Source organism: Loxodonta africana, chromosome 7, assembly GCF_030014295.1.
Source record: "Loxodonta africana isolate mLoxAfr1 chromosome 7, mLoxAfr1.hap2, whole genome shotgun sequence".
Lineage (NCBI taxonomy): Eukaryota > Metazoa > Chordata > Mammalia > Proboscidea > Elephantidae > Loxodonta > Loxodonta africana.
In genome coordinates this window covers 28,924,108-28,939,568 of record NC_087348.1, presented here as the reverse complement: position 1 = coordinate 28,939,568, position 15,461 = coordinate 28,924,108, and the positions used below count along the sequence as shown (strand labels likewise).

The 15,461-nt window shown below is 37.2% G+C and overlaps 1 protein-coding gene across 1 annotated transcript; it reads right to left on the bottom strand.

Annotated features, from left to right (window-relative positions):
* Nucleotides 1-13,744: 13,744 nt before the first annotated feature.
* LOC100664528 (olfactory receptor 1165-like) lies at nt 13,745-14,695 on the bottom strand. The gene has a single exon (XM_003423349.1). It carries the CDS (start codon nt 14,693-14,695, stop codon nt 13,745-13,747), a length of 951 nt encoding a protein of 316 aa, XP_003423397.1.
* Between the last annotated feature and the right edge of the window lie 766 nt (nt 14,696-15,461).

Below are 15,461 nucleotides of genomic sequence, written 5' to 3'. Positions count from 1 at the left end.
AATTCTGCTATAAAACAATGATAAAATTATTTGTTTATTTGCTTTATTGGTAGTTTTCTTATAACATAAAATTTATATTTTTAATCCTATAACTCATTGTATTACAAGAATATGGATAAATATAACTGACTTTAAACTTATAAATTGTAATATTTTTGTAGATAGCTTTAGATTTTATGCAAGTTATCACAATGCCTGTGAATAGAAACAGTTTTAATGTTTTCCTTCATATCATCATGGCTGTATTTCTCTTGTTTAATTGCAGTTGCCAATATATGTGTGGAGTAGAAATTATGGGAGTGGGCCTCTTTGCCTTACTCTCAATTTTAAGGGAGAAGCATTCAGTATTTCACCTTAGAGTACTATGTCAGGTGTAAGCATTTTTGTAGAAACTCTTTTTCAGCTTTAAGAAGAATCTATTTACTAGTTTTAGCACAATAGTAGTACACCAAAGAAGAAAAAGCATGCAATCTTTTCAATAGGTGCAGGAAAAAAAAAATCACAAAAAGTAACATCCATTTTTTATGAAAAGAACCTGCAAACTAGGAACAAAAGGAAGCCTCCTTAATCTGAGTAATCTGTTAAAAATTGTATTTATTGCAGAAGACTGTTTTTCTTCCTAAGATCAGGAAAATGTGTCGACTTCCACCAGTTCCACTTAACATTATATTTGAGGTTTTAAACGATGCAAAACTACAAGTAAATAAAGTCCTTCATGCAAAGTGATCATTTATGAGTAAAATCCAATGTAATCTATATACAGAAAATTTATAGCTCAAAATTAACTCAATAATGAACCTAAATAAACAAAATTCAGTTTTATTTTTATATATTAGTAAAAATGAATAAGAACTTATATTAAAATATAGTTTCAATAAAACCTCATAAATATTCAGCATTTACAGATGAATCTGACAAAAACGTGCAGAATCTGTGCAGACAAAACAACAAAACATCAAAGAAGGTAAAAATCAATGAAGAAATACATTACATCCATGATGTGGAAACTCAGTACTGTTAAGATGTCAGTTCTTTCCTGATTAATATATAAATATAAATTTCATGAAATCAAAATAATGATTCCAACAGGCTTTTTGTATCCATTGCCAGTCAATTCTAAAATTCCTGGGCTATAACCTTGAAAATATATATTCCAAAAGTATATAGCAAAATGATGTTTGACAACTGTACAAATGCAATTCAATGGAGAAAGAATGGTAATTTTAAAATACGGTACTGAAACAACTGGGTATCCAGATGCAAAAAAAACAACAACAACAAAAAAAATTTCAATCAATAACTTATGCCATTAAAAAAAAAAAGGACCATATAGAAAGATGTGTAGCCGAAAATTATAAAATGTCTAGAGTAAAATCTTTGTCATCCTGACAAATGCAAAGAATTTTTATATCCCCTACGAAAAATGCAATTCATAAATCTTCTAAAAAATTAATAAATTGGGGTTCATCCACATTGGGAATTTCTGTTTAGTATAAGCACTGTAAGAAAATAAAAGACAAGCCGCAGAATAGTAGAAAAGATTTGCAAATAACACATTTACAAACATATATATGTACACATATATAGTATCTAAAATACAAAAGTAACTCCTAAAAATCCAATAATAATAAAATAAATGAAATTGAGAAATGATATAAATAGACACTTCACCAAAAAAAAAATAAATAAACAGGCTTCAAAAGATCACATAAAATGATATTCAAGTTAGTTATTAATTTGTTGTTGTTATTAAGCCGGCTCCAACTCAGGGCAGCTTTATGAATACTAGGACAAAACACTGCCCAGACCTTCACCATCTTCATAATTCTTGGTATGTTTGAGTCCATTGTGGCAACCATTGTGTCAATAAAACTCACGGAGAGCTTCCTTAGTTTCCACTGACCCTCTGCTTTACCAAACATGATGTCCGTTTCTAACGATTCCTCTTTCCTGATGATATGTCTAAGTAAGAAAGTTGGTCTCACCATCTTCCCTTCCATGGAGCACTCTAGTTGCATTTCTTCTAAGATATTCCATTCTTTTGGCCTTGTTTCCCAACACCACAGTTCAAATGCATCCATTCTTCTGTCTTCCTTTTCCATTATTCAACTTTCACGTGCATATAAAACAATTGAAAAAAACATGACTTGTGTCAGAGGCAACTTAGACATTAAAGTGACATCTTTGCTTTTTAAAACTTTAAAGAGGTCTTTAGTAACAGATTTACTTAATACAATAAGCCATTTGCTTTCTCAACTTCTGCCTTCACTGACATTGTTGGATCAAGAGAATAAAGTTGTTGACAACTTCAATTTTTTCTCCACTTATCATGATGTTGTTTATGGTTCAGTCATGAGGTTTTTAGTTTCCTCATGTTCACGTGCAATCCATTTTGAAGACCGAAGTCTTTGACCTTCTTCAGTAAGTGCTTCGAGTCATCTTCATTTTTGGCAAGTACGGTTGTGTCATCAGTATACTGCAGGTTGTGGACTCTTCCTTCAATCCTGATGATTAATTCTTCTCCATACCATCCAATGTCTCAGATTATTAGATTGTAAAGATTGAAAATGTGAGGTAAAAGGATACAGCCATGCAAACTTCTTTTTTCCACATTTGAACCACGTACTACCTCTTGTTCTATTTGAACAACCGCAGCTTTATCCATGTACGGTTTCCACATAAGCATAATTAAATATTCTAAAATACCCATTCCTTTGAATGCTATCCACTATTTGTTATAATCCACACTGACAAGAGCCTTTCTGCAACTGATAAGACAGTGGTTAACATCTGTTTCGTATTCTCTGCTTTCAGCCAAGAGCCATCTGACAACAGTAATAATGGTCCTTGTTCCCCGTCATTCTCTTCTGAATTCTGCTTGAAGTTCTAGCAGTTCCCTTTCAATGTATGGCTACAGTTACTTTTGAATTATCTTCAGCAAAATTTTGGCAGTAATTGATATTAATAACGTTATTTTATATTAATATTATTTGATATTAATAATATTAATTGATGTTACTAATATTTGCTTGCATGTGGTATCAGGTAATATTGTTTGATAATTTCTGCATTTGGTTGGATCACCTTTCTCGGGAAAAGGAATAAACATGGATCTCTTCCACTTGGTTGTCCAGGTAGCTGTCTTCCAAATTTCTTGGCATAGACGAGTAAGCACTTCCAGTGCTGCATTGCTTTGTTGAAATTTCTCAATTGGTATTCCATCAAATCTTGAAGTCTTGTTTTTCACCAATGCCATCAGTGCAGCTTGGACCTCTTCCTTCAGTATCATCTGTTCCTGATCATATGCTTCCTCCTGAAATGGTTCAACATTGACCAATTTTGTGTGTGTGTGTGTGTGTGTGTGTGTGTGTGTTCTGACTCTGCATATTCCTTCCATTTTCTTTTGATGCATCCTTTAATATTTCATCAGCAAAATCCTTCAGTATTGTAACTCGAGGCTTGAATTTTTATTTCAGTTCTTTCAGCTTGAGAAATGCTGAGCACATTTTTCCGTTTTACTTTTCTAACTCCAAGTCTTTGCACATGTCATTATAATAATTTACTTTCTCTTCTCCAGCTGCCCTTTGAAATATTCTGTACAGCTCTTTTACTTCATCATTTCTCCTATTTGTTTTAGCTACTCATTGTTCAAGAGCAAGTTTCAGAGTCTCTTCTGACACCCATTTTGGTTATTTCTTTCCTATCTTTTTAATGACCTTTTGCTTTCTTCATGTGTAATGTCCTTGATGTCATTCCACAACTAGCTTGGTCTTTGGTCATTAGTGTTCAATGCATCAAATCTATTCTGTGATGGTCTGTAAATTTAGGTGTGATATACTGAAGGTCGTATTTTGGCTCTCATGGACTTGTTTCCATTTTCTTCAATTTAATCTTGAACTTTCATATGATCAATTGATGATCTGTTCTTCAATCAGTCCCTGGCCTCGTTCTGACTGATGATATTGAGGTTTTCTATTCTCTCTTTCCACAAAAGTAGTCGATTTGATTCTTGTGTATTCTATCTGGTGAGGTCCATATGTATAGTCACCACTTATATTAGCAAAAAAAGGTATTTGAAATAAAGAACTTGTTGATATGGCAAAAATTCTATCATGTGAGGGGGCGGAGCCAAGATGGCGGACTAGGCAGACGCTACCTCAGATCCCTCTTACAACAAAGACACGGAAAAACAAGTGAATCGATCACATACATAACAATCTATGAACCCTGAACAACAAACAAACACAGATTTAGAGACGGAGAATGAACTAATACGGGGAAGCAGCGATTGTTTCCAGAGCCTGGAGCCAGCGTACCAGTCAGGTACGGCACAAGCACAGAGAGCGGCTCCACCCCCCTGAACTAACCCCGGGAGGGGGACCATCCGGTTCCACGGGCGGCGTGGGACGCAGCCGGTAGGAGAAGTCCCCGGGAGGCAGTGACTGGTCTTGGAGCAGAAAGAGCAGAGTCCGAGCCGGGGAACCATCCCGCAGGGATTTGGACTGGACGCAGGTACGGCATAAACACGGAGAGTTGCTCCACCCCCCTGAACTAACCCCGGGAAGGGGACCAGCCGGGTTGCGTGGGCGGCATGGGATGCAGCCGGTAGGAGAAGTCCCTGGGAGGCAGTGACGGGTATTGGAGCGGGGAGAACAGCTTCCCAGCCAGGATACTCGGTCACGGCACAAGCACGGGGACCTGCTCCACCCATCTGAACTAACCCCGGGAGGAGGCCCAACTGGTTCTCGGGGGCGGCACGGCCACGTGGCTGGAGGGACGAGAAGTCCCCGGGAGGCAGCGACTGATTTTGGAGTCGAGAGTGCACCGTCCCAGTAGGGGAGCCTTGACGCTGGGCGTGGGGCTGGAAGTGGAGGATCTGACCGTGACTCCAGCGGGCCAGACCCCCCGGGGGCAATCTCCACACAGCCAGCACACATAGGCGACGCGCCCCGCGGGAGTCTCAGATATAATAGTCATTCCAAGCAAGACAAGCAACTCTGGCTATATTCTGAGGTGCTACTCTCCTATCTCTCTGTTCCCTCCCCCACCCTCCCCAGGCGGCTTCATTAACATCTGAATAGCCTGAGCCAGAGGGAGAACTCTGATAGGGATCTGACTGCATTTTTTTTTTAGCGGATTTTCTGGAAAAACTAGTTTCCCAGTGATGGCTCGGAGACAACAATCCATATCAAACCACTTAAAGAAGCAGACCATGACAGTTTCTCCAACCCCCCAAACAAAAGAATCAAAATCTTTCCCAAATGAAGATACAATCTTGGAATTATCAGATACAGAATATAAAAAAGTAATTTACAGAATGCTTAATGATATCACAAATGAAATTAGGATAACTGCAGAAAAAGCCATGGAACACACTGATAAAACTGTTGAAGAACTCAAAAAGATTATTCAAGAACATAGTGGAAAAATTAATAAGTTGCAAGAATCCATAGAGAGACAACATGTAGAAATCCAAAAGACTAACAATAAAATAACAGAATTAGACAACACACTAGGAAGTCAGAGGAGCAGACTCAAGCAATTAGAATGCAGACTGGGACATCTGGAGGACCAGGGAATCGAAACCAACATAGCTGAAAAAAAATCAGATAAAAGAATTTAAAAAAATGAAGAAACCCTAAGAATTATGCGGGACTCTATCAAGAAGGATAACCTGTGGGTGATTGGAGTCCCAGAACAGGGAGGGGGGACAGAAAACACAGAGAAAATAGTTGAAGAACTCCTGACACAAAACTTCCCTGACATCATGAAAGACGAAAGGATATCTATCCAAGATGCTCATTGAACCCCATTTAAGATTGATCCAAAAAGAAAAACACCAAGACACATTATCATCAAACTCACCAAAACCAAAGATAAACAGAAAATTTTAAAAGCAGCCAGGGAGAAAAGAAAGGTTTCCTTCAAGGGAGAATCAATAAGAATATGTTCTGACTACTCAGCAGAAACCATGCAGGCAAGAAGGGAATGGGACGACATATACAGAACACTGAAGGAGAAAAACTGCCAGCCAAGGATCATATATCCAGCAAAACTCTCTCTGAAATATGAAGGTGAAATTAAGATATTTACAGACAAACACAAGTTTAGAGAATTTGCAAAAACCAAACCAAAGTTACAAGAAATACTAAAGGATATTGTTTGGTCAGAGAACCAATAATATCAGATATCAGCACAACACAAGGTCACAGAACAGAACGTCCTGATATCAACTCAAATAGGGAAATCAAAAAAACAAATTAAGATTAATTAAAAAAAAAAAATACACATAACAGGGAATCATGGAAGTCAATAGGTAAAAGATCACAATAATCAAAAAGAGGGACTAAATACAGGAGGCATTGAACTGCCATATGGAGAGTGATACAAGGCGATATAGAACAATACAAGTTAGGTTTTTACTTAGAAAAATAGGGGTAAATAATAAGGTAACCACAAAAAGGTATAACAACTCTATAACTCAAGATAAAAACCAAGAAAAACGTAACGACTCAACTAACATAAAGTCAAGCACTATGAAAATGAGGATCTCACAATTTACTAAGAAAAACGCCTCAGCACAAAAAAGTATGTGGAAAAATGAAATTGTCAACAACACACATAAAAAGGCATCAAAATGACAACACTAAACACTTATTTATCTATAATTACCCTGAATGTAAATGGACTAAATGCACCAATAAAGAGACAGAGAGTCACAGACTGGATAAAGAAACACGATCCATCTATATGCTGCCTACAAGAGACACACCTTAGACTTAGAGACACAAACAAACTAAAACTCAAAGGATGGAAAAAAGTATATCAAGCAAACAATAAGCAAAAAAGAAGAGGAGTAGCAATATTAATTTCTGACAAAATAGACTTTAGACTTAAATCCACCACAAAGGATAAAGAAGGACACTATATAATGATAAAAGGGACAATTGATCAGGAAGACATAACCATATTAAATCTTTATGCACCCAATGACAGGGCTGCAAGATACATAAATCAAATTTTAACAGAATTGAAAAGCGAGATAGATACCTCCACAATTATAGTAGGAGACTTCAACACACCACTTTCGGAGAAGGACAGGACATCCAGTAAGAAGCTCAACAGAGACACGGAAGATCTAATTACAACAATCAACCAACTTGACCTCATTGACTTATACAGAACTCTCCACCCAACTGCTGCAAAATATACTTTTTTTTCTAGCGCACATGGAACATTCTCTAGAATAGACCACATATTAGGTCATAAAACAAACCTTTGCAGAGTCCAAAACATCGAAATATTACAAAGCATCTTCTCAGACCACAAGGCAATAAAACTAGAGATCAATAACAGAAAAACTGGGGAAAAGAAATCAAATACTTGGAAAATGAACAACACCCTTCTGAAAAAAGACTGGGTTATAGAAGACATTAAGGAGGGAATAAGGAAATTCATAGAAAGCAACGAGAATGAAAATACTTCCTATCAAAACCTCTGGGACACAGCAAAAGCAGTGCTCAGAGGCCAATTTATATCAATAAATGCACACATACAAAAAGAAGAAAGAGCCAAAATCAGAGAACTGTCCCTACAACTTGAACAAATAGAAAGTGAGCAACAAAAGAATTCATCAGGCACCAGAAGAAAACAAATAATAAAAATTAGAGCTGAACTAAATGAATTAGAGAACGGAAAAACAATTGAAAGAATTAACAAAGCCAAAAGCTGGTTCTTTGAAAAAATTAACAAAATTGATAAACTATTGGCTAGACTGACTAAAGAAATACAGGAAAGGAAACAAATAACCCGAATAAGAAATGAGAAGGACCACATCATAACAGAACCAAATGAAATTAAAAGAATCATTTCAGATTATTATGAAAAATTGTACTCAAACAAATTTGAAAACCTAGAAGAAATGGATGAATTCTTGGAAAAACACTACCTACCTAAACTTACACAATCAGAAGTAGAACAACTAAATAGACCCATAACAAAAAAAGAGATTGAAACGGTAATCAAAAAACTCCCAACAAAAAAAAGCCCTGGCCCGGACGGCTTCACTGCAGAGTTCTACCAAACTTTCAGAGAAGAGTTAACACCACTACTACCAAAGGTATTCCAAAGCATAGAAAATGACGGAATACTACCCAACTCATTCTATGAAGCCACCATCTCCCTGATACCAAAACCAGGTAAAGATATTACAAAAAAAGAAAATTATAGACCTATATCCCTCATGAACATTGATGCAAAAATCCTCAACAAAATTCTAGCCAATAGAATCCAACAACACATCAAAAAAATAATTCACCCTGATCAAGTGGGATTTATACCAGGTATGCAAGGCTGGTTCAATATCAGAAAAACCATTAATGTAATCCATCACATAAATAAAACAAAAGACAAAAACCACATGATCTTATCAATTGATGCAGAAAAGACATTTGACAAAGTCCAACACCCATTTATGATAAAAACTCTTACCAAAATAGGAATTGAAGGAAAATTCCTCAACATAATAAAGGGCATCTATGCAAAGCCAACAGCCAATATCACTCTAAATGGAGAGAACCTGAAAGCATTTCCCTTGAGAACGGGAACCAGACAAGGATGCCCTTTATCACCGCTCTTATTCAACATCGTGTTGGAAGTCTTAGCCAGGGCAATTAGGCTAGACAAAGAAATAAAAGGTATCCGGATTGGCAAGGAGGAAGTAAAGTTATCACTATTTGCAGATGACATGATTATATACACAGAAAACCCTAAGGAATCCTCCAGAAAACTACTGAAACCAATAGAAGAGTTTGGCAGAGTCTCAGGTTATAAAATAAACATACAAAAATCACTTGGATTCCTCTACATCAACAAAAAGAACACCGAAGAGGAAATAACCAAATCAATACCATTCACAGTAGCCCCCAGGAAGATAAGATACTTAGGAATAAATCTTACCAAGGATGTAAAAGACCTATACAAAGAAAACTACAAAGCTCTACTACAAGAAATTCAAAAGGACATACTTAAGTGGAAAAACATACCTTGCTCATGGATAGGAAGACTTAACATAGTAAAAATGTCTATTCTACCAAAAGCCATCTATACATTTAACGCACTTCTGATCCAAATTCCAATGTCATATTTTAAGGGGATAAGAAAGAAATCACCAATTTCATATGGAAGGGAAAGAAGCCCCGGATAAGCAAAGCACTACTGAAAAAGAAGAAGAAAGTAGGAGGCCTCACCTTACCTGACTTCAGAACCTATTATACAGCCACAGTAGTCAAAACAGCCTGGTATTGGTACAACAACAGACACATAGACCAATGGAACAGAATTGAGAACCCAGACATAGATCCATCCACGTATGAGCAGCTGATATTTGACAAAGGACCAGTTTCAATTAACTGGGGAAAAGATAGGCTTTTTAACAAATGGTGCTGGCATAACTGGATATCCATTTGCAAAAAAATGAAACAGGACCCATACCTCACACCATGCACAAAAACTAACTCCAAGTGGATCAAAGACCTAAACATAAAGACTAAAACGATAAAGATCATGGAAGAAAAAATTGGGACAACCCTAGGAGCCCTAATACAAGGTATAAACAGAATACAAAACATTACCAAAAATGATGAAGAGAAACCCGATAACTGGGAGCTCCTAAAAATCAAACACCTATGCTCATCTAAAGACTTCTCCAAAAGAGTAAAAAGACCACCTACAGACTGGGAAAGAATTTTCAGCTATGACATCTCCGACCAGCGCCTGATCTCTAAAATCTACATGATTCTGTCAAAACTCAACCACAAAAAGACAAACAACCCAATCAAGAAGTGGACAAAGGATATGAACACACACTTCACTAAAGAAGATATTCAGGCAGCCAACAGATACATGAGAAAATGCTCTCGATCATTAGCCATTAGAGAAATGCAAATTAAAACTTCGATGAGATTCCATCTCACACCAGCAAGGCTGGCATTAATCCAAAAAACACAAAATAATAAACGTTGGAGAGGCTGCGGAGAGATTGGAACTCTCATACACTGCTGGTGGGAATGTAAAATGGTACAACCACTTTGGAAATCTATCTGGCGTTATCTTAAACAGTTAGAAATAGAACTACCATACAACCCAGAAATCCCACTCCTCGGAATATACCCTAGAGATACAAGAGCCTTCATACAAACAGATACATGCACACCCATGTTTATTGCAGCTCTGTTTACAATAGCAAAAATTTGGAAGCAACCACGGTGTCCATCAATGGATGAATGGGTAAATAAATTGTGGTATATTCACACAATGGAATACTACGCATCGATAAAGAACAGTGACGAATCTGTGAAACATTTCATAACATGGAGGAACCTGGAAGGCATTATGCTGAGCGAAATTAGTCAGAGGCAAAAGGACAAATATTGTATAAGACCACTATTATAAGATCTTGAGAAATAGTAAACCTGAGAAGAACACATACTTTTGTGGTTACGAGGAGGGGAGGGAGGGAGGGTGGGAGAGGGTTTTTTTATTGATTAATCAGTAGATAAGAACTGCTTTAGGTGAAGGGAAAGACAACACTCGATACATGGAAGGTCAGCTCAAATGGACTGGACCAAAAGCAAAGAAGTTTCCAGGATAAACTGAATGCTTCAAAGGTCAGCGGAGCAAGCGCGGGGGTCTGGGAAACATGGTTTGCCGGGACTTCTAAGTCAATTGGCAAAATAATTTTATTATGAAATCATTCTGCATCCCACTTTGAAATGTGGCGTCTGAGGTCTTAAATGCTAACAAGCAGCCATCTAAGATGCAGCAATTGGTCTCAACCCACCTGGAGCAAAGGAAAATGAAGAACACCAAGGCCACACGACAACTAAGAGCCCAAGAGACAGAAAGAGCCACATGAACCAGAGACCTACATCATCCTGAGACCAGAAGAACTAGTTGGCGCCCGGCCACAATCGATGACTGCCCTGACAGGGAGCACACCAGAGGACCCCTGAGGGAGCAGGAGATCAGTGGGATACAGACCCCAAATTCTCATAAAAAGACCAAACTTAATGGTCTGACTGAGACTGGAGGAATCCCGGCGGCCATGGTCCCCAGACCTTCAGTTGACACAGGACAGGAACCATCCCCGAAGACAACTCATCAGAAATGAAAGGGACTGGTCAGGGGGTGGGAGAGAGACGCTGATGAAGAGTGAGCTAATTATATCAGGTGGACACTTGAGATTGTGTTGGCAACTCTTGTCTGGAGGGGGGATGGGAGGATAGAGAGAGAGGGAAGCTGGCAAAATTGTCAAGAAAGGAGAGACTGAAAGGGCTGACTCAAGAGGGGGAGAGTAAGTGGGAGTAGGGAGTGAGATGTATGTAAACTTATATGTGACAGACTGATTGGATTTGTAAACGTTCACTTGAAGCTTAATAAAAGTTATTAAAAAAAAAAATTCTATCATGTGATCTCCAACATCTTTTCTACCACCAAGCCCATATTTTCTGGGTACCAATCCTTCCTCTTTGCTTCCAACTTTCGCATTCCAATCACCAGTAATTATCAGTGCATCCTGATCACAGCATGTTCGATCAATTTCAGACTGCAGATGTTGGTAAAAATCTTCCATTTCTTCATCTTTGGTCTTAGTGGTTGGTGCATAAATTTGAATAATAGTCATATTAACTGGTGTTCCTTGTAAGCATATGGATATTCTCCTAGCACTAACAGTGTTGTACTTTAGGATAGATCTTGAAATGTTCTTTTTGACAATGAATGCAAGACCATTCCTCTTTAAGTTGTCAGTCCTGGCATAGTAAATCACATGATTGTCCAATTCTATATGTCCAATACCAGTCCATTTCAGCTCACTAATACATAGGATATTGTTGTTGATGTGTTTCATTTCATTTTTCATGATTTCCAATTTTCCTGGATTCATATACTTACATTCCACTTTCTGATTAATAGATGTTTACAGCTGTTTCTTCCCAATTTGAGTCATGCCACATCAGCAAATGGAGGTCCCCAAAGCTTTACTTTATCCACGTTATTAAGGTCAACTCTACTTTGAGGAGGCAATTCCTCCCCAATTTTAGTTATGTCATATTTATCTGCAAAGTCAAGAAAGAATATTTTCCATAAGGTAATATTAATTTTACAATAATAACAAATTTTATTTGATAGAACAGATATAAAGTTTTTATAATGATTGCAAAATATATGGGACAAACTCTGACATATAATAGATATTCATCTTCAATATTTTTTAGAATTATGGGTAAATTATGTGATATCCAAAACGTTATATGGATTTTGAAAATCAGACTCAGTCTTGACAGCCACAGACATTGGGCACATCTTAGGAATTCAATGTAGAAAACATCTACTCTCTGAAGTTGGACGGTAAGTTTCATCGAGTTTGAATTGAGTTCATAGGGGATACATTTAAACTCAAAAGCACAAATGTATTTTCTCTCTGTTTTCCCACCACTTTATAGCTGCCCTTGGTTATTATCACAGCCTTGTGCCTATAGGAAAGATATAGTTCAAAGATTAATCCTCAGCAATTCCTCTTCTATCATAATACATATGGCCTTAACACTACTCGGCTAGATTATGGTCACATGCTCAAGCCAAATGCCTCACCTTTAAAGTATTCTATACAACATTGCCAGAGTAATTTTCCATGATCTCTTTACATTAGCTGTCAACATAACAGTCCTTATGTTTTCATTAATGAATGCATAAATTTTACATTTTTCTGCAGACCTTTCTATACTGTCCCAGGTCTATGTATTCAGCCTCATTAGGACTAATTCACAGTTTTCTAATCCTGGTTAATTTATCCAGCTCTCTTAAACAGCAAATGGTCATTCAATATGGTTTATTTTTCCACTTGTTCTCTATCTTGTAAGGCTTTATTTTTCCATCAACTATAAATAAACATTAGAATTGTTGCTTTGCCTATATACACACAATAATACTTAAACATCACAATTATCATACGTTGTACCCTATAATTTTTAAATATAATTGTTCTTGTTAGCTAATTCTTCAGGGATGTCTTTTGAAAAAAAGGAGAATTGTAAAAAACATCTTGAGGTCTCAGCCTAACTAAGTGTATTTAATGATAGACTTCCACATGTGTTTAGCTGCTAGGGAGATTATTAAAACTCAATATTATCTTAATCATCATTATCTAAAATAAAATCAAGTTATTAAGAGGAATCAGAAAGCAATGTTCATATGATTATCTGAATCTAAGGAGCAGGTTTTGAGGATCAGAGTACGGATTTATTAAAAATTTTTCTGATCTATGTTTTCAGCTCTTTCGTATACATCTGACCTTTTCTTAAGCATGACTCCAACCATAGTACAAGCAGTGAATCCATAATACAGACCTCTTCCACTGACCGTTGTGGCGTCCAATGGGGAGATTGTAAAACATACTTTTTTTAACCATTAATTGAAAACAAGCAAATCATAATGCATTATTTCAGTATTAACCCAGAGAAACTGTAAGGCATGTTAAGAATTATAAACCATGGGACATGTAATAATAAACTGACTTAGAGCATAATTGGATATTTAACAAAATTGAAATAGCATAAACTATACATAAAAAAAAATTGTTTTTTAACCGTTTATACATATAAAAGTTTTTGGAAATAGTTAAGACATAAATAAGTATATATATACTCTTATTTATGCCTTAACTATATATACACACACTCAAGAATTATATTGAGTGAGAAAGGAGTTTGGTGACGATTAACTTAATAACTGTCCCCTTCACATCTTTGTTTCTAAGACTGTAGATTAAGGGGTTCAGCATGGGGATCATGACTGTGAAAAACACAGTGGCCACTTTGACCAGGAGCCAGGAGCTTTTGGAGTTGGGCACACAGTAGAGCAGAAGGATGGTGCCATGGAAGATGGTGATGGCAGTCAGGTGGGAGGCACAGGTGGAGAAGGCTTTATGGAGTCCACCAGAAGAAGTCATCTTGATGGTAGTGAAAACGATGAAAATGTAGGAAGTGAGGATAATCAGGAGGCTACTAGTCTCATTGAAAGTAGAAATGATTAAACACGCCATCTGGCTAAAGTAAGGGCCAGAGCAGGAGAGAGAGAGGATGGCAGAATACTCACAGCCAGAGTGATTTATGATGTTTGAGCCACAGAAGGATAGTTCCGCAAGAGAATATGTGAGTGTCAGGGAACAGATCCCACCCCATGTGTAGGACCCAGCTACCAGGAGAGCACAGAGCTTAGGAGACATGGCAACTGTGTAGAGCAAGGGGTTACAAACAGCCACAAATCGGTCATAGGCCATCACCGCTAACACGAACATTTCTGTAATCACAAATGTGCAGCCAAAGAAAAATAGTACCATGCAGCCTCTGAAAGTGATACTTCTGGCTTCAACAACCAAGATTTCTAGCAGTTTGGGTGTAAACACACTGGAATAACAAATATCCAAAAAGGATAGATGGCAGAGGAAAAAGTACATGGGTGTGTGGACTTTAGGATTGATCCTTATGACCGCTATTATGCCCAGGTTTCCCACCAGAGTGACTGTGTAGATGGTCAAGAATGCCAGAAAGAGCAGTACCCAGAAGTGTGGGTATTCTGAGAAGCCCAGGAGGACGAATGTGGTCACAGAGCTCCGGTTTTTCTCATCCAGTACCATGGCTCTTGTGGAAACAAACAAACAAACAAAACCCAGAAAATTGATTCTGAGCAGCAAACTTGAGCAGTCAGGCAGAGGAACAACTCAGGAGAGGATAGATGTAGACCAGTGAAGACCAAGATTATCTTTTCTGGTCCTTTGGATTTTACTGGCCACCTATCAACTTTTATTATTGTTACTATGAGCAATTAGCTTTGTCTTTCAAAACTGAATGTCTTCATCTGGAAAATAAGAAAAATAGTATTTATTAATATAATTATTTAATATAAATGATGTATAAATGTATATGATGCTTACAGCATTGTATTTCCCATCCAAGCCTGTTGTGGTAAAGTAGATTCTGACTCATAGTGACCCTATAAGACAGAGTACAACTGTCCCATAGAGTTTCCAAGGAGCACCTGGTGGATTTGAACTGCCAATCTTTTGGTTAGCAGCCATAGCACTTAACCAGTACAGCACCAGGTTTTCCATATATCCCATAGTAACATACAATTATATGAGATAAAAAGAACAAAGCAGAATCAAGAAAACCACTTAACGCGTCACAGTAGTCATATGATCATAGCAAAAGTGGCCTTGGGAAGATTAAACAGTTTCAGCAGGAAAAGAAAATCATATAAGTGAGCAGTAAATTTTTTAAGTGAAAAATATATTTGTGGACACACACAATTTTGTGTTGATATATTGAACGTTTTACTTTGGTAGGTATATACATCCAATTATCAAGGAGTCAAAAAAACCTCCTTCAAAGAATCTTTAAGTG